This window comes from Chiloscyllium punctatum, chromosome 37 (genome assembly GCF_047496795.1).
Source record: "Chiloscyllium punctatum isolate Juve2018m chromosome 37, sChiPun1.3, whole genome shotgun sequence".
Lineage (NCBI taxonomy): Eukaryota > Metazoa > Chordata > Chondrichthyes > Orectolobiformes > Hemiscylliidae > Chiloscyllium > Chiloscyllium punctatum.
In genome coordinates this window covers 2,069,407-2,089,984 of record NC_092775.1, presented here as the reverse complement: position 1 = coordinate 2,089,984, position 20,578 = coordinate 2,069,407, and the positions used below count along the sequence as shown (strand labels likewise).

At 43.0% G+C, this 20,578-nt stretch overlaps 1 protein-coding gene across 6 annotated transcripts in view; it reads left to right on the top strand.

The window, feature by feature from the left end:
- chd6 (chromodomain helicase DNA binding protein 6) overlaps window positions 1-20,578 on the top strand; it is a 255,925-nt gene that overhangs the window by 205,429 nt on the left and 29,918 nt on the right. For 5 of the 6 annotated variants that reach the window (XM_072556108.1, XM_072556107.1, XM_072556109.1 and 2 more), the window contains 5 exons: window positions 4,180-4,399; window positions 8,281-8,486; window positions 12,991-14,538; window positions 17,772-17,926; window positions 18,739-18,960. In XM_072556108.1, the coding sequence (XP_072412209.1) occupies window positions 4,180-4,399; window positions 8,281-8,486; window positions 12,991-14,538; window positions 17,772-17,926; window positions 18,739-18,960 (2,351 nt within the window). The remainder of the gene's footprint in view (window positions 1-4,179; window positions 4,400-8,280; window positions 8,487-12,990; window positions 14,539-17,771; window positions 17,927-18,738; window positions 18,961-20,578) is intronic. The other variant, XM_072556106.1, reaches the window with a different exon arrangement.

The window sequence follows — 20,578 nt, the reverse complement described above, 5'->3', positions numbered from 1 at the left end:
AAAGCCTTCTTTCTCAACTGTCAACCACCTAGCCAATCTCTGCGTCATCCATAAACGTAATTGTCATCTCCCCCACATTTTCTTTCATGTCGTTTGTATGTACCGTCGACAATAAAGGACCCAACACATTCCCTTGTGGTAAACTACTGGACACTGGCATCCAGTCAATCAAATAGCCATTTACCACCACCCTCTGTCCTACCACTAAACCAATTTTGGATCCTATTCACCAAATTGCATGAGCTTCTACCTTCTTTATCTGTCTCCCATGTGGACCTTATCAATAGCTTTGCTGAAATCCCTATAACCTACATCAATTGCACTCCCCTCATCCACAGACCTCGCTACCACCTAAAAATTCCATAAGATTTGTTAGGTATGACCGCCTTCTGTCAAAACCATGCAGACTGTTCCTGATCAAACCTTGCCTGTCTGTGTGGAGATGAATTCTCTCCTTGAGAACTTCCTCCAAGTTTCCCAACTTCTGATTGAGATTCCCTGGTTTATCTCCACCTCCCACATAATTGGAAGCACATTAGCTATCCTCCAGTCATTTGGCATCTCCCCTGTTGCCAGAAAGGAATTTTAAAAATGTGTCAGAGCCCCTGTATTTATTTCCTCCCTTGCCTTCCACAGCAGCCTGGGATGCAACTCATCTGGACCGAGGGATTTGTCGACATATAAGGCCACCAAAACCACCTTGTTCCCAATATCAAGCTACTCAACGGCCTCATACTTCCCTCTTCCCAAATTCTGTACCGCATGTGCCTTCTCCTGAGTGAAGACAGATGTGAAATACTCATTTAACACTCTACCAGAGTCCTCTGGCTTCACACTGAGGTTGATCCCTATTGGGCCTTACTCTGTGACTGGTTACACTCTTCCCCTTGACATGTTTTTAGAATATTTTGATATTCTCCCCAATCTTACTCACCAGTGTTTTCTCATGCCCCCTTTTTGCTCCTCTAATTGCTTTCTTCAGTTCCCTACCTACACATTCTGTACTCCACTAAGGCCTCCATTGATATGCTCCCTTTGTACTTGTTATAGGTCTCTCTCATCCTTTTTTATCCAGCCGTGAATATTAATGAAGATCCAGGGTTCTCCGGGCTTCTTACCCCTACATTCCACCCTAAAGGAGACATGTTGGGCCTGTAGTCCTGACGATTACATTTGAATCTGCCCCGCCCCAACTGTTCTGTTGTGGATTTTCCTGGAAGTGGCTGCTCCCAATCTACTTTGATAAGATCCTGCTTTATTTTAAGAAAATCTCACTTCTCCTCATGCAAAACTCTATTTTTTCAAATTATCATTGTCCTTTTCCATAATGAACTTAGCAACCACAATGATTAGCAAGGTTAGATCTCATGGAATACAGGGAGAACTAGCCATTTGGATACAGAAGTGGCTCAAAGGTAGAAAAAGACAGAGGGTGATGGTGTTGGAATATTGCGTGCAATTCTGGTCTCCTTCCTATCGGAAATATGTTGTGAAACTTGAAAGGGTTCAGAAAAGATTTACAAGGATGTTGGCAAAGTTGGAGGATTTGAGGTACAGGGAGAGGCTGAACAGGCTGGGGCTGTTTTCCCCTGGAGCATCGGAGGCTGAGGGGTGACCTTATAGTGGTTTACAAAATTTGAGGGGCATGGATAGGATAAATAGGCGAAGTCTTTTCCCTGGGGTCGGGGGAGTCCAGAACTAGAGGGCATAGGTTTAGAGTGAGAGGGGAAAGATATAAAAGAGACCTAAGGGGCAAAGATATAAAAGAGACACAGAGGGTGGTACCTGTATGGAATGAGCTGCCAGAGGAAGTGGTGGAGGCTGGTACAATTGCAACATTTAAAAGACATTTGGATGGGTATATGAATAGGAAGGGTTTGGGCCAGGTACTGGCAGGTGGGACGAGGTTGGGTTGGGGTATCTGGTGGGTATGGACGGGTTGGACCGAAGGGTTTGTTTCCATGCTGTACATCTCTATGATTCTATGTTTTATCTCTAAAATGATCCCCAACACTCTCCTTGAAAACGTGTCCAACTTCATTTCCTACAATTACGTCCTGCACTGTACCATCCCTTGTTGGACCATCGACATGTTGATAGAAAAAGGTCTCCTAAATACATTTTAAAATATCAGCCCCCTCTAAACCCTTCACACTGAGTATACCAGGTAATGAAATCCACTAATATAATTGCCCTCTTATTGTTTTTACATACCCCAGAGAATTGTCTATATATCTGCTCTATTGCTTGTTGACTGTTTGGACACTCCTAGCTGTGTGACTGCTGTCTTTATATTCCTAAACTCTATCCACACAGCCTCATTTGATGACCCTTCGAAAATACCAGAACTTGGGTGCCATGGAGTTTCCAGGCTTTATTTCAAAATATAAACACGATGGTACATCATCCGTTCTTATTGCATTAACTGATTCCTTAATTAATAATGCAACACGACCACCTCTTTTACACCCTCCCCTGTCTTGCCTGATAACCCTGTGCACTGGATTGTTGAGTTCCCAGTCCTGGCCCTCCATGTGTTAATCCTAGCTTTTAACTCAATACTCCTCATGTTAAAATAGAGTCCATCCAGCCTCGCCAAACTCCTTTGAAACCCAACGTGGCTGAACTCACTGCCTTGGTTCCTTTACTAAAGTATGATGTGTCCATATTGTCCTAACAGACTGTCACCTCCACCTCCTGAACTACATTAAATTCCTCCCAATAGCAGCAGCAAACCCACCTGAAAGGATGTTGGTCCCATTCTGGTTCAGGTGCGGACCATCCTGCTTCTATAGATCCCACCTTCCTTCTCCAGGAACTGTCCCAGTGATCCAGGAATCTAAACCTCTCCCTCCTGTAACAGCTCTTGAGCCACGTGTTCATCTGCCAAATTATTTCAGTATATGCTCGCCCGTGACACTGGAAGTAATCCAGAGATTACAACCTTTGAGGTCCTGCTCTTTAGGCTACTGTCTTACTCTTGGAATTCTCAATGTAAGGACCTCATTCTACCTATACTGTTGGTACCAGTGTGTGCCACAACCTTTATCTTAGCACCCTCCCCTACAGGATGCCTTGAATATGCTAAGTAACCTCCTGTCCCTGACACCAGAGAGAGACATCGCACTATCCTGGAGTTATGTCTGAAGCTGCAGAAAGGCCGGTCTGTTCCCCTAACAAGTGGAACCCCATCACTGTCACTCCTGTTTTCTTCTTACTCCCCTCCTGTACAAGTCAGGCTGCTTGTGGTGCCAGAAGCTTGGCTCAGACTGCTCTCCCTTGAGGAAGCAGTGCTCTCCTCAGTTTCCAAAATGGAAAAGCAAGTTGAGAATAGGACCCCAAGGGTTTCCTACTCTCCCTGCCTGACTCTCTCTGACTGTGTGCTGGTCACCCATTCCCTTCTTCTCTCCTTACCCTTGATCTGTGGTGTGCCCACATAACTCTCAACAACATAAATTATCACTACTTACTTTGCCTCCATATCCTCCTGTTCCCATCTCCCTCATATATGGATCAAATCTCCCTCTTAAAGTGGATGGCATCTCGACTATGTGGTTTTGCACATTCTCCCTGTGTCTGCGTGGGTTTCCTTCAGATGCTCCAGTTTTGTCCCACAGTCCAGAGATGTGCAGCTCGGGTGAATTGGCCATGTTAAATCGCCCCAAGTGTTAGGTGCATTAGTCAGGGGTAAATATAGGGAGGCAAACAGGTCTGGGTGGTTTACTCTTCGGAGGGTCGGTGTGGACTTGTGGGCCGAAGGGCCTGTGTCCATGCTATAGGGAATCTAATCTAATCTAATCTTAAACTTGCAATTAAAAATATCTTTGGGAAAATCTCCTTCATTGTAGGTTGACATTTTGCCAGTTTGTGCTCTATACAGCTTTCTTTCTGTGCCAGTATTTTGCAGTTCCTTTCTGCGGTCTCTCATTATCCTCAGTATTGGAGCAATATGTTTAAAATTTAGCTTTAAGACTAAAGTAATTCTGATAACTGAGGTATGGAACTAAGCTGAATTGCCAGCACAGGTGTGATTGGCTGAATGGCCTCTTTTGCACTTTGAGATCGTATGCTCAAAATGTTAACCTGTGTGTTTCTCTAAAACATCAGGATTGTAATTACCTGGATTTTCTGCTCCATATTAGCTAACTCATTATCTCCAATGGTTTCTTTCTGATGAAGCCCAGGATAGTATGGACATTGACCGCCCACAATGGCCAGTTGCTTCAGTGCTCACCGCTCGGCTCCGACGTCTCATAACAGCTTACCAGCGCTGCAATCGCAAAGAGATGGTGAGGATGGAATCTTTAGCTCGCAATAACCGGCGTCGTTGGTATCCACAGGACGAGATCTGGGGAAGAGTACCAGAAATGGATATTGTTACCATGGATATCCAACAACGGTAAACAGTTGTGGATTTTAAAAACACAGATGATTCCTTACGTATAGTTGCCAAAGGCACATTTTACTGAAACTTTCATTTTGCATTCAAGAAGATATTTCACAAGAATGAGTTTAAGAAAAGACCAACATTTGTACTGCATTAAAGGAGAGTGTTGGACTCTCCAGTGGACTTCACCAGTTTCCTCATTCCCCCTCTCCCACATCCCCCCCCCCCACCTTACCCCAGTTCCAACCTTCCAGCTCAGCACTGTCCTCATAATCTGTCCTACCTGCCAATCTCCCTTCCCATCAATCCGCTCCACCCTTCTCTCTGACCTATCACCTCAATCCCCACCCCCATTCATCTATTGTCCTCTTTAGAGCCCTACTCCCCAGCTCTCCCCTGCCTCATTTATCTCTCCACCCCGGAGGCTTCCTGCCTCTATTCCCGAAACGTCAATTTTCCTGCTCCTCGGATGCTATGTGACCTGCTGTGCTTTTCCAGCACCACTTTGATCTAAATTCTGGTCAGTGTCTTTGCCTTGGAGAATGTACCTGTTTAATGTTACTTGACATTTAACTGCAAAGCTTTGTTTAAATTTTAAATGAGTCCCATTGACACTGTTTAATCAAGGCATTACCCTGAGAAATCAACTAGCTCACAAGTGTCACCATTTTTTTTTGAGTTGAAATAGGTGCTGTGTATGTAAGTGTTCTTTCTGTCTGCAAAGAACAGAGCCCTGTCTACTAATATGTTTAGTTTCCAGGAGATGAAAGAACACTGCAAAGCGAGCCCAATCTAAATTGGTTGTCAGCACAATTTTTCTCTTTGCTCATCATTTGCCAACTGATAGTACTCTCCACTCACGCAACATAAATGTTTGTTTTCTCTTTGAATTGGTTTCCTTGTGAAATGCTCTGATAAGTGCAAGATGAAAAATGTTGACAAAATGCTTCTTTTTTCAGTCTCATGTTTTCTGACTATTTATGAATTATTTACCAAGATTATGATTTGTCCGTAAAATCGAACACTGTTAGCACCACAAGCAGCATCCCAGAATCAACTGACCCCCTGCTTTCACTAAGGTACAACCTTTATTGGGTAATTGTGCACTGTTCGCTTCATCCCTTGTATTGCGATTTACAAAGTCACTTGAATACCTTTAATTTTTTTTATATATAAAAACAAAATTTTTAAAAAACACACTTTCTACCAGGAGCAGTGAAGTTATTTCTGAATCTGCTGCTGTTGCAGGAACTATACTTAGAGGGATATTTACACTGATTTAGTGTGGAATATTGGGATTTGGAGAAGCCATTTTCTCCCCTGTTTTCACTGGTCTTTCTTCGAAACATTGAGGACAGAAGAGCTCCTTCAGACCACCGAGCCTGGACCATCAAACTACACTAAATCTACATAGTCCTACATTCTAACACTTGACCTACTGATTTGATTGCTGTGACATTTCAAAAGCTCATCCGAGTACTTTTAAAACATTGTAAGGTTACCCGCCTCAATTACTCTCCCAGACAGTGCATTCCAGACCCTCACCACTCTGGTGAAAAAGTAGTTCATCAAATTCCCTCTAAGACTCCTGCTTTCCATCTTAAGTGTCCCCATAATACTGACCTTTCAACTAAGTGGAACAGCTGCTATCTATCCAGTCTGTCTATACCCCTTATAATTTTACACACCTCAATCAGGCCCTCCCATTAATCTTGTGTGTTCTGGAAAACAACCCGAGCTTATCCAATCTCTTTTTAGCTGAAATGCTCCTTCACAAGACTTGTGAATCTCCCCTGCACCTGCTGCAAGGCAATTATATCATTCCTCAAGTAGTTTCCTTACCACTGATGTGAGATTCACTGGCCTGTAATTCCACATTTATCTCTGCCTCCCTTCTTGAAAAATGGACCTGGCTCCTCCCCTGTAGCCAAAGAGGAATTATAATTTGGCTCATGACCCCAGTGATTTCCTCCTTCGTCTCCCACAGCAGCCAGGGGTACTGCTAATCCAGACCTGGAGATTTACCCACTTTTCAGCGTGCAAAATCCTCTAGTACTACTTCATTCCCAATGTCAAACCTCTTGGGAGTCTCACAGTCCCTCTGCCTGAATTCTGTAACTACATCCCCCTTTTCCAAACTGAAGATAGGTGTGAAGTACTTCTTTAACACTCAATTGAACTTTGGCTCCAGTACAGATTTCCCACTTGGTTGCTAATGGGCCCTACTCCTTCCCTGGTTATCCTCAACACTTGGGTATTCTTGTGAAATATCTTGGGATTCTCCTTAGTTTTACCCGCTAATGTTCATTTCATGACCCTCCTTTGCTTCCCTAATTGCTTTAAGCTTCCCCTCTCCATTCTATACTTCATGAGGACCCTTGTTGATTTGCTCCTTTTACCTGTTATGTGACCCTCCTTTTCCATTTTATCCGGTGCTGGGCTTGTTGTTGCTAAGTTTCACCCAAAAGGGAACATATTGGAACTGTACTCTCTCTAATACATTTTTGAATACCTCCCACTGTTCTGCTGTGGATTTACCCTCAGCTGTTCACAGTCTACTTTGGCCAGATCCTACCTTATTTGAACAAAATCTGTCTTCCTCACCAATCCAAAAACTCCTTTTTTTACAGGCCATCTTTTTCTTTTCCTTTACAAAACTTAAAACTTCAACATTTTGTGGTTGCTTTCAGTAAAATGCTCAGCCACTGTCATTTCACATCAAACTCCTTTCTGGCTTCACTCCCAGTACTGCACTGTCCCATGCTGGACCATCTACATGTTGATGGAAAAAGCTTTCTTTAATACATTTCAAGAAATCTGTCCCCAGCAAACCCTTTACACTATGACAATGCGAGTTAATACTAGGGAAGTTGAAATCCCCTAATATCATCACCCTGTTATTGGTTTTATACACCTTGGTAAATTTAGTACATACCTGCTTCTCCATTCCCTGCTGACTGTTTGGAGGCTTATAATACACTCCTAACAGTGTGATTGCACCTTTTTTATTCCTAACTTGAATCTACAAAGCCTCACTTGATGACCCTTCCAAGATATTGTCCCTCCTTACTGTAATAACTGACTCCTTTAAAGATATTCTGATGTGCTAATCCATACAGTAAGTGATAACCACAGAAGATTTTACATAAGGATTATGACCAAAGAACAGAATTAGGTCATTTAACCCATTGAATCTACTCCGCCATCCAATGAGATCATGGCTGATCTGATATTCCACAACTGCACTTTCTTTTCCTCTTAACCTTGATTCTCTTCCTGATTAAAAATCTTTCTATCTCAACCTTGAATGTAATGGATGGCTCAGTCTCTACAGCCCCATATGATAAAGAATTCCACAGATTCCGAACTTGAGAAGAAATTCCTCATTTGTCTAATTGGGCAACTTCTTACTCTGAGATGATGCCCTCTGGTCCTAGACTGTCCCATAAGGGGAAACAACCTTTCCACATCTATCCTGTCAAAGGTCCGAAGAATCTCTCTGCTGTAGCTTCCAAATCTCTGTTATGTCTTTTTTATAACCTTTCTCCATTTAAATAATATTCAGCTCCTCTATTCTTCCTGCTAAAGTACACAACCTCCTATTTGCCCACATTGTATTCCCTGTACCAAGTTATTGCCCACTCCTCATCCTGTCTATATCCCACTACAGGCTCTTTGTCTTCCCTTACCTTCCCACCTATCTCTGTGATATCCACAAACTTGGCAACAGTGCATTCACTTTTCTCATTCATATCATTTACAGGACTAAAGGAGGCCATTCAGAATCAGATGCATCTACTTCGCCCCATTCTGCCCTCATTTGGTAATTGCAAAATGGGGTGCTTCTTGCTCTTGTCCAGAATTATCAACTTGCATTTCTTGTTCCCATTTAGCTGGACAAGGAGGGAGCAGACAGATTTCTATCGTGTGGTTTCAACATTTGGCGTGGTGTATGATCCTGACCGGAAACAGTTTAACTGGAACCAGTTTCGCAGCTTTGCCAGGTTAGAAAGGAAAACAGATGGGAGCCTGGAAAGGTATTTTCGAAGCTTTATGGCTATGTGCCGGAGCGTGTGCCGTTTGCCTCTGAGGAAAGAAGGTGAGTTCTGTTCCATGGTGTCACATTTCAGTCAGTTCATGGTGCTAGGTCATGCAGCCAGCTACATTGATGCAAAAGGGAAGGCGTCCATGTTCCTTTCCTCCACTAATAGAAGCAAAATACTGCAGATGCTACAGACCTGAAATAAAAACAATGATTTAGAAACTCAGCAGGTCTGGCAGCACTTTAGGAGAGAGAAATGTTTCAAGCCCATCATTTGAAATACCATGAGTTCTGAAGGTGAGAGAGAGAGAGAGAGAGAGAGAGAGATGGGACTTGAAACATTATCTCCTGCTCCTCTCACCACAGACACTGCCAGATCTGCTGGATTTCTCAGGAACTATGTTTCCTTTCTACCCTGTGTTGAGTTGTCTGATGTCAGTTGGAGTAGTGATAGAGATCTACCGTTGACCATTATTGGCAAGTGGAGATGATAAGTCAGTTGTAGATCTTGTTTCCGATCATTATCAAGTCTTCTTTCTCAAAAGTGAACAGGTAGATATGGGGTTATCCGCACTTGTCAGCTGGTCCAGTAGGCTGTTCAGTTTTGCAAGTGGATGGAGGATAGTCTCATGGAGAGAGTGGATCATAACTTACCATGAGTTAATGCTTTAGAGGGAAAACCTGAGAGGGTGGAGAGAAATTCCATCTTTAAAAGCAGGTGGACTCTAATCCACATCCGAGTGAGAAGCTGAGCTCTGTGTGGAAGGTTTGTGTTTTTCCATAGTCTCTTTTCTGTTACAGCCCCATTAAATATTTGGATCCCCAGACTTTGCACTGGATGGGTGATTTGGTAGGCAGTTGCAGCTCAGTTTCTAATGTCTCTGGGTTCTTAGTTATACTGAATTGGTGCAAATATTGGAGTTGGGACATTAACTCAGTTCCTCTCTTTCCACAGATGTTTCCAGACCTGCTGAGGTTTTCCAGCACTTTCTATTTTGATTTCAAATCTGCAGAATCTAGTTATTTTGCTTGTACCTATTCCCTTTGCTGCTTCAATGAACGAGGAGAAAGTGAGGACAGCAGATGCTAAAGATCAGAGTCGAGAGTGTGGTGCTGGAAAAACAGGAGCTCAGGCAGCATCTGGGGAGCAGGGGAATCGATGTTTCAGGCAGGAGCCCTTTATCAGGAATTTTCCAACACCACACTCTTGACTTTGTCAGTGAACTATCCCTTTATTAATTACTTGGATGAGGGTACTGAATGCATTGTAGTCACTTTTGTTGACAATACAGTTAGAAAGCAAGTTGTGAGGAGGACATTGAGTTTGCAAAGAGACATAGATAGATTAAGTGAGCCAGAAATCAAAGAGAACAAAGAAAATTTACAGCCCAGGAACAGTCCATTTGGTCCTCCAAGCCTGAGCCAATCCAAATCTACTGTCTAAACCTGTTGCCCACTTCCTAAGCATCTGTATCCCTCTGCCCCCCACATACTCATGCATCTGTCCTGACACATTTTAAATGAATCTACCGTGCCTGCCTCTACCACCTCTGCTGGCAACACGTTCCAGATGCCCACCACTCTCTGTGTGAAGTACTTGCCGTGTGTATCGCCCTTAAACTTTCCACCTCTCACCTTGAAAGCATGACCTCTCGTTATTGAATCCTTTACCCTGGGAAAAAGCTTGCCTCTATCCACCCTGTCTATGCCCTTCATGATTTTATAAACCTCAATCAGGTCCGCCCTCAATCTCCTTTTTTCTAATGAAACCAAACCTAACCTACTCAACCTCTCTTCATAGCTGGCACCTTCCATACCAGGAAACATCCTTGTAAACCTTCTCTGCACTTTCTCCAAAGCGTCCACATCATTTTGGTAATGTGGTGACCAGAACTGTACACAGTATTGTAAATGTGGCCGAACCAATGTCTTGTACAATTTTAACATGACCTGCCAGCTCTTATACTCAATACCCCGTCCAATGAAGGTAAGCATACTATATGCCTTCTTGACCACTCTATCCACCTGTGCAGCAACCTTCAGGGTACAATGGACCTGCACTTCCAGATCTCTTTGACCATCAACTTTTCCCAAGACTCTTCCATTCATTGTATAATTCGCTCTAGAATTAGTCTTGCCTAAATGCGTCACTTGGCAGATGGAGTGTAATGTGGGAAACCGAGAGGCTGTCCACTTGCACATGAAGAATAGAAAAGCAGAACATTATTTAAATGGAGAGAGACGGCAGAATGTTGCAGTACAGGGGATCGGGTGTCACAGAGTTGTCAAGCTCCAGAATGAGACCACTTAGCTCATCATGTCTTCTCCAGCTCTTCAAGTGCACATCATCTCCTCGTGCCAATCTCCTGCCTTTTCCCCATTCACCTTTCAACCTGTTTCCATTCAAAAAAACCATGTCATGCCCTCTTGACTGCCTGAATTGAACCTCCTTCCCCTCGTACATTTCCAGACAATGCATTCCATGCACTCACTCTCAATCTGCGTCTTCTCGTTGGAGGGCTCTTCTCATTGGAGGGCTTTTCTCATTGGAGGGCTCTTCCTTTCATGAGCAGAGGCAGCCACTCATGATTTTGAAAACTTGTGTTAAAACTCCTTTTGCCTTTTGCCTTCCCAAGGAGTACAGTCCTTGGACTGGATGGGCTCAGGTCAGGGTGGAGCCCTGTACTCCGATTTGGGCCTTGACCAGGAGCAGCACTGGGACTGTAACTTCTGTCCCTTCCTGCATTGGAAGTAATAGGGGAGGCAATGGCCTAGTGGTATTATCACTGGACTGTTAATCCAAAGACCCAGGGAATGTTCTCACTCCCCACATTCAAATCCTGCCGTGGCAGATGGTGGAATTCAATAAAATTCTGAATTAGGAGTCCAGTGATGACCATGTAAGCATTGCTGATTGCTGGGAGAACCTACGCAAAAGTGAGGACTGCAAATGCTGGAGATCAGAGTCTAGATTAGAGTGGTGCTGGAAAAGCACAGCAGGTCAGACAACATCCAAGGAACAGGAAAATCAACATTTCAGGCAAAAACCTTTCATCAGGAAAACCTGTCTGGTTCACTATTGTTCTTGAGGGAAGGAAGCTGCCATCCTTACCTGATCCAGCCTACATGTGACTCCAGACTCATAGACTCTTATCTGCCGTCTGGACATTTAGGGACGGGCAACAAATGCTGGCATGGCCCGTGACACCTTCAAATGAATACGTTTTTAAAACATTCAGAGAACATTCATTCAACTGATACCTGGGATGAGGGGTCTCCTTTATGAATAAAATTTGCACAGGTTTGACCTGTATTCATTAGAGTTGAAACGAATGAGTGATAATCTTATTGACAAACCTAAGATTCTGATGGCCCGTGACAATGTAGATGCTGAAAGAATGTTTCCACTTGAAGGAATCCAGAACTAAAGACTCTGTTTAAAGTTAAAGTGTTTCCTATTATTGATGGAAAAGAATCGGAATTTCTTTTCTGTGGAATTCTCATCCTCAGAGAGCAGTGATGACTGCATAATTAAAGAAACTCAAAGCTGAATTTTGATTATCAAAAGAATTGAGGGTTACAATTTATGGATTGAAGGCCATAATCCGTTTAGTACAATCTTATTGAATGGTGAAACAGGCTTGAAAGCTCTAATGACCTATTCTGCCCAGTTCTTCTGTTGCTTCCAAATTAAGTCTGGACTGTTAGTGTGTTTTGAGAAGACTTGTAGCTCAGGTTGAGGTTCTGGATGTAGGTTTGTTTTCAGACCTTTCGTCACCGTATTAGGTAACATCCAGTGAGCCTCCAGATGAAGCACAAGTGGTATGGCCTGCTTTCTATTTATATGTTTAGGTTTCCTTGTGTTAGTGATGTCATTTCTTGTTGGAGATGTCATTTCCTGTTCTTTTTCTCAGCGGGTGATAAATAGGATCCAAGTCAATGTGTTTGTTGATAAGAGTTCCAGTTGGAATGCCATGCTTTTAGGAATTCTAGAAACCTTGCAAGAACTGTAACAAACACTACATTGGACAAACAGACAGACAAACTAGCCACAAAAAAAAAATGACCCTGTCTCACTAGTATCCTCACATACAGATGAGGAAGGACACCACTTTGACTGGGACAGCACATCCATCCTCGAACAAGCCAAACAGAGATATGCACGAAAATTCCTAGAAGCATGGCATTCCAACCGGAACTCTTATCAACAAACACATTGAGTTGGACCCCATTTACCCCTGAGAAAAAGAACAGAAAATGACATCACAGTGGGGAATGATGTAATCACAAGAAATGACATCACCAACCCAAGGAAACCTAAACACACAAATGGAAAGCGGACCATGCCACCAGGGCTTCATCTGGAGGCTCTCTGAAGATGTTACCTAGTATGGTGACAAAACATCTGAAACCAAACCTTCCAGCTCAGTGAGCAAACCTACACCTGAAGACTGTTTCAGCCCAAGTTTCTGTCTCTTATACATGGGCTCATGAGGACAACCTAGTGCAGTGAGTTTACAAAGCACGAGTACCTAACGGCCCATTTCTTTTACTGTTTCAGAGCCTTCAGACCCCAGCATTTTTGTTGAGCCCATCACAGAAGAACGTGCTTCAAGGACTCTATACCGGATTGAGCTGTTGCGGAAAGTTCGGGAGCAGGTACTCCGGAGCCCACAACTGAATGAACGGTTGAAACTGTGCCGCCCTAGTCTGTACTTGCCAGTGTGGTGGGAATGTGGCAAACATGATCGCGATCTGCTGATTGGTGCTGCCAAACATGGCCTCAGTCGGACAGACTACTATATCCTTAATGACCCTCAACTTTCTTTCCGTGAGGCCCACAGGAACTATGTACAGAATGGAAGCAGTTACTTCCAGAATGTCCCAGCACCTTACAGCCAATCCTCACTCAACCTCAGCCAATCTGCATCCCCTGCATCCACTGTACTGACTCTAGGAGAGAAAGACAATATTGAGCAGATGGATATGGAGCAAGAGAAGATGGAAGAGGCTTTAGAAGAGCCGAACCCAGAAGCAGGAGCCCTTGCTGTTTGCTTGGAAGTGAAGAATGAAGAGGATGCTGCTGATTCCACAAGGAGGTGTGATGCTACCCAAGCTAAAGCAAGGCCACCTGACCCAGTGGCTGCAAGGAATGAATGGGGGGCTACCAGTTGCATTCAGGCTGGATTTTTTAGTGTTCCAGATTCACACATGGAGTCTAAAGGAACAAGAGAGTTTGGTGGAAACTGCAGTGACAACAATGGGGGAGACAGTTTGCAAAATCCTATCCTTAAGTGCAGCTCTCCAATGGAAAACTTGCAGGCTGTGTGTGGTGATGCCAACCAAACTAGAATAAACTGTCTGAACTTTTTGCAGGTGAAATCCAATGGTATATTGGAATTGCAAACTATATCTGAGAAGATGGCAGACAGTGTAGTAGCACCTGTGTGTAGTGTGGCTGGAACCGAACCTGTGAAAGACACAGTACTTGGTGTGATTGCAAAACATGACCTTAAACAGTGCGAGATGCTTAAAGATGAAAATGGATGTTCAGAAGATAAGCAGTCAACAGAGATACTTGATCGTGAGAATGTAATGATTGAACATACCTATGACATGCAGGCTAAGTATCTGGCCATGGGTCATATGCAGACTGCTGCAAATGGCCTAGACAAACCACAAGTTGAAATCAACCAACTATCTGACCCAAACTCCCCACCTGCAACGCCCAAACATTCAGATGTCTCTGATGATTTGAAGCTGATGGAAGCTGTGCCAGGCTGTGAACAGCAAGCTGCAGCTGTGAATGAGAACAGCTCAACAAAGGAAGCTGGAAACATGACCAATGTACATCCTGAATCAGATCATGTACCATTTGAGGCAGTTGGTGTGAAATGTCTGCCCAGTGGTCTTCAGTCCTTCAGACCAGCCCATTCCATTGTGAAGATAGTGGATGGTGCACCAGGGTCACCATCAGATCAAGTAGATGTGGCCCCCATAAAGCAGGAGGTGACCTTCAGACATCTCCTGGAGGACTGCATCAAGGAACATGACAGTCCATGTGAAACGGAAGAGAAATCTGAGGAAGATAGCTCTCAACCTGAAGGTGGTTGGTATTCATTTTTCTTAAATGTTTCTGCAAACCTGCATGTATCAGGGATCCTTAAAGCACAAACTGCATGGGGGAGCGTCTCTTAAATTTACCTTTACCTTATACTGTTCTTTAATAATCGAATCCTTAAATGTCTGGAGATTGCACCAGTGAACATTTAGCTTGTGTTTTCAACCTGTTAACCATGAGAGCCATCATAGCTGTGCTTCATCCTGAACATGGGGATAGAAAGGCATGTTTAAAAGATATATTTGGAGCTAAAGGGCTTACATTGTGAGAGCAAATTGCACAGATTAGGCGTGAGTCTGGAAAATATAGGGTGACCTGTGAGAGGAGAAGCATCAGGCATTCCTAAAAGTAAGAAACCAACCCGGTGAAGTTACCAAACAGGACTGTTTGCATGCCAGGCCGCAGAAGCAGCAAGTGATGAATAGAGCTAAGCACTGTACTTCTGCCACATCCAGTTGTGAATCGTAGTGGACAATTAAACAACTCATTAGAGGAGGAGTTCCACAAATACCCCCTTCTAATATGATGGAAGGGCCCAACACATCAGTGCAAAAGATGAGGCTGAAGCATTTGCAGCAATCTTCAGCCAGAAGTGCCGTGTTGGTGATCCAGCTCGGCCTCCTCCAGTGGTCCCAGCATCACAGATGCCAGCCTTCAGCCAATTTGATTCACCCTTTAGAACTGAGATGAGGAAGCATTTCTTCACCCAGAAGGTGGTTAATCTGTGGAGCACATTGCTGCAGAAGGCTGTGGAGGCCAAGTCATTGAGTGTATTTAAGAATGGGGTAGACTCTTGGTTAGTAAGGGGGATTTTTAGCCAAAGCAAGAGGTGTGGAGATACATTGACTTTAGAAATTTTGAGCTAACATTTTGATTGTTTAAGGAAAAGTTGACATTCCTGCAGAAACATGACAAGTCTAGACCTACATTTCTCCTCCAATTAATATCAAGAGAAAACCTTTGGCCTGTCTATCTGAAACCCAATGCATTTCATTGAATTACTTCGAACTTACGCAGCCTAAACAGTTGCTGTCTTCCACTTGAGCTGCATTAAATCCCACGCACCTGAGCTGATCCTGTATCACTTTATACTCTACGTTATCCATCTGTAAATATTGATGTGATTTCTGTACTATCACAAACTTTTGCAGTGAATTCCATATCCTGCCAGTCACTGCAAGCAAAAGTGTTTTCCCTGCACTCTGTCCAAAAATTCATGCATTTAATCCTGTATTATCCACGTTCCTTTAAGTTAAATCCCAAAAATACAGGGAACTTTAGAGGTCGGTGCCTGGGTCAACCTGGCAGCGCCCTGAACCCGCTCCAATTTTCAATACCATAATTTTGATTTCTGGTCTCAATTTGCCTTCCTGCTTACGTGAATATATTCTCAATGATGGTGCATCCACTATTCATCGGCTAGACAGTTCCAAAGACTTGCAGTCTTCTGGGTGAATAAATTTCTTCACATCTTAGTCCCAAATAACTGGCTTCTTATTTAATTGTCCAGCTAGGGGGAAAGATCCCTCAGTGCCTACCTTGCCAAGCCCCTTCAGAATCTTGAATGTCTCAATAAGATCACCTCTCATTTCTCTAACCCCCAGAAGAGAGATTAAATTCGCTCAGCTTTTTATCGTAGGACAACCTTCTCATCTCATATCTGGGATGTAGGCATTGCTGGCTGGGCCAGCATTTATTGCCCGTCCCTAGTTGCCCTTGAGAAGGTGGTGTTGAGGTGTTTTCTTGAACCACTGCAGTCACCTGCTATGGGTAGACCCACAATCCCCTTAGGGAAGGAATTCCAGGATCTTTGACCCAGCAACATTGAAGTAATGGCAATAGCTTGGTGGTGCGGGGGAGTGGGGAGAGAATCTGAAAGTGATGGTGATCCCATGTATCTGCTGCCCTTGTCCTTCTAGTAGGGGTCCTTCAAGGGGTGGTGGTTAGATACTTCACTCTACTGTCTCTGTTGCAAGTGTATCCATTTTTAGATAAGGAGTCCAGATAGACTGAACAATTGTGGCAAGACTTGTGTATTCTTGCGCTCTAATCATCTTGCAATAAAGGCTAACATACTATTTGCCTTCCTAATTGCATGCTGTGTACCCTTGCATACTAACTTCCTGTATTCTTTGAATGAGTTCGCCAAAGATTCTCAATATCAACATTTTCAAATTTCGTATCTTTTCAAACATATTCTTTTTTTCTATACTTCGAGTTGATAACCTTACTTTTCCCACATTATATTCCACCTGTCACCTTGTTGCCACTCTCACACCACCTCTTTCATGTGTCTTTCTCACAGCTTATCACCTAACTATAGATTGTCAGCAAATGTAGATATATTCTTCTCTTTTTCCAAGTCTAATTCATTAATGTATTTTATGAAAGCTGAAGCCCCAGCACTGACCCTTGTGACATTTCACCAATTACAGACTATCAATTTTAAAATGCTCAATTTATCCCTACTCTGTTTCTTGACAATCAACTAATCCTGTATCCATGCTAATATATTATCCTTCCTTCCTTATTTTGTATGGTACATTATCTTTTGACAAGATAATAATACAGGGAGAAAGTGAGGACTGCAGATGCTGGAGATCAGAGCTGAAAATGTGTTGCTGGAAAAGCGCAGCAGGTCAAGCAGCATCCAAGGAACAGGAGAATCGACGTTTCGGGCATAAGCCCTTCTTCAGGAATAAGCCCTTTCCTGAAGAAGGGCTTATGCCCGAAACGTTGATTCTCCTGTTCCTTGGATGCTGCCTGACCTACTGCGCTTTTCCAGCAAGATAATAATACAGTCTGTTTCTGACCAGTGTCCCAATCGCTAATCCTGAACAGTTCTATCAATGTCATGTTTCCCTGCACTTAAAGCAGATAAAAAGTGTCATTGGAACACTTTTGAAGCCCTTCAATGTGTGAGGTATTTGTTAAAAATATTGTTTATGGGATTTGGGTAGCACTAGCAATGCAGCATATCTGTCTTTAGTTACCATAATGACATTAAAAATTAAATTGAAAACGCGGTAATATATCAGTCATTTCCCTGAAAAACATTGGTAAAATTGTTGGTCCTTAGTGATAGTTGAGCAATTGACAAAATTGAAACTTGCCACGATGAGGTTTGAAAGTGAAACCTCTAGCTTACTAAACTGTGATTATAAAAAAGCTAAAATTATACATCCCTGCCATTATTACAACAACAATGTTGATCTTCTCAGCTATCGCATTGAAGAATTTTGATGAGGAAAGTAATACGTCTACCAGCCTGGGTCAAGATGAAATCCAGGACAACCTCCTTCAGGATATCAGAGAGCCAACTATCGCTCAGCTACTTCAAGAGAAAACACTCTATTCTTCTGCAGAGTGGCCAAAGGTAGTTTGCAGACTAGGGACAGCTGCTTTATGGATGGACAACAGGCTGCTGGGAATAGGGGTTGTACTGTAATCTAGACAGTGCAAGAGTGGACTGTCAGTCAGAATGGCCAGCTTTCACATGAAATTTCAAATCTGTCTGCTCTCTTGGGTTAACCTAAAGATGCCATGGCCAAACTTTGAACCTCGAAGAGCTGTTGAGGTCCTCTTCGTGATCTGTTCAATATTTAGAACTCAACCAGAACCCTAAAATATATTGAGGAATTTATGCTCTTGCTGTCTTGGAGATGTTGCTATCTACGCATTAGCTGCACTGTCTCTGACTGTGTAGGAGACACAGCACTAATATTCCAGATGCCCAGGCTAATGCTCTATGGACACTGGTTCATGGTGGATTTTAAATTCATTTAATAAACCTGGAATTGAAAATTAGTCTCGGTAACGATGGCCATCATATTATTGTTATTGTAAAACCCACTTGCTTCACTGTGTATAAGGAAGGAAATTTGCTGCCCTTACCTTCCATGGCCACCGTGTGACTCCAGATCCACGTCAGTGTGGTTTAATTTTAGTTGTCCTTGCAAATAACCTCACAAACCATTTCATTCACGGGCAATTGGGGATGGTCAACAAATGCTGGCAATCACATCCTTGGAAAATAAACAAAAACAAGTACAATTCAAAAGTACTTCCTTGACTGTAGGGCAAATTTATTTGTTCTTCTGTTAGCTAGCTGCTTAACAACAATCTTAAATTGATAAAAAACAAATTATTTTCTTGCAATTAAGCTTTTTCTGCTTTTAACACCCTTAGGATCGAGTCATCATAAACCGCATTGACAATATCTGTCACGCCGTGTTAAAAGGGAAATGGCCATCAGCACAGCAGCAGAGCCTTGAACCTCAGAGTGGGATGTATTCCATGGCTACTCCGACAGAAACTCTGAACATGAGAAGCTGCCTGAGTGTTCCAGTGCAGGCCGCACACACCCTCAGCATTGCTGATGGCTCCTTATCTGCCCAACACCTTACAAAGGTACGCTATCACCACTCCAGAACTTGCCCGAGATAATCGATTAATTTGTGTCATTATTGAATTTCTGATGCAGATCACAGTTGGTGGGATGGTGGTGTTAAGGAGAGGAAGAAAACAGGAAATAAAACTGTATATTCCTTGAGTTGTTCATAGTGACATGAATATAAGGCCTAAGAGAATGTACAATGGGGCTACAGAATCATAACTTATATGGAATATCCTTCATTCCTGTTCCGGACCTTTAAATGTGATTTCTGATTTAGTTTCACTCCCATTATCTTTTATTGTAGCCCTTTAAATCTTTCCTCTTCTTATAACGTGCCATTTTCTGCTTTGACATATTTGTCCAAAGTTCACCTGTTTCCACAGCTCATTTGAGCCAGCACATTTCAGATCATCATTACTTACTGTATAGAAAGCCTTTTGATCCTGACCTGAGATCATGGACATGTTATGATGCATAAGGAGGCCATTAAGCCTGTTGTACCCACACCAGCTTTCCAAATGAGCATCATAATTTAATGCCATCCTCTACTCAATCCAATCCTTTCATGATTGTGAAAAAGTCAATCAGATCCTGTCTTCGCTGCCTTCTCTCCAGGAAGAATAGTCCCAACCCCTCAATCTGTTCTCATAGCTGAAGTTTCTCAAACCTGGAACCATTCTTGTAAATCTCTTCTGTAGCCTCTCCAATCAGTTTGCGTCCTTCCTAAAGTGTGGTGCCCAGAACTGTACTCCAGGTGAGGTCTAACTAGTATTTTACACGGGTTCAACACCTTTTGCTTGTCTCTATTAATAAACAAAGTCTACTTAGTGCTGTCTCCACCTGTCCTGTCATCTTCAATGATCTATGTACTTATGCGTCCGGGTCCCACTGCTCTTGTACCCTCAAACTACAGCACAGAAAAAGGCCCTTTGGCTTGTTGAATCCACACCAGTGAAATTTGAGTACCTAACTATTCTAATTCCATTTTACAGCACATGGTCCATTACCTCGTATGCCTTGGCATCACAAGTATGTGTCTAAATATTTCTTAAATGTTATGAGGGTTTCTGTCTCTACCACCCCCACAGACAGTGAGTTTGAGATTTCCACCACTATCTAGGTGAAAACATTTTTCCTCCTGCCCCTTACCTTAAATCTGTGCCATTCCAGTCATTGATCCCTCCACCAAGAGGAAATGTTCCTTCCTGTCTATTTTGTTAATGCCCCTCATAATCGTATACATCTCAACCATGTCACCCTTTCAATCTCCTCTGCTCCAAGGAAAGCAACCCCAATCTCTCCAAGTTCTCTTCACAACTAAAACTCTCCAGCCCAGGCACCATCCTGGTAAATCTTTTGTGCACCCTTTCCAGTGCTAACACATCCCTCCTATAATGTGGATTGCAGAACTGAACACAGTGCTGTAGCTGTGGCCTAACCAAAGGCCTGTACAGTTTCAGCATAGCCTCCTTGCACTTAAACTCTGCTTCATCTAATAAATATGATATGGTTATACTCCAATAGGTTTATTTGGAAGTACAAGCTTTCAGAGCACTGCTCCTTCATTGGGTAACTACCTGATGAAGGAGTAACGCTCCGAAAGCTTGTGCTTCCAAATAAGCCTGTTGGTTT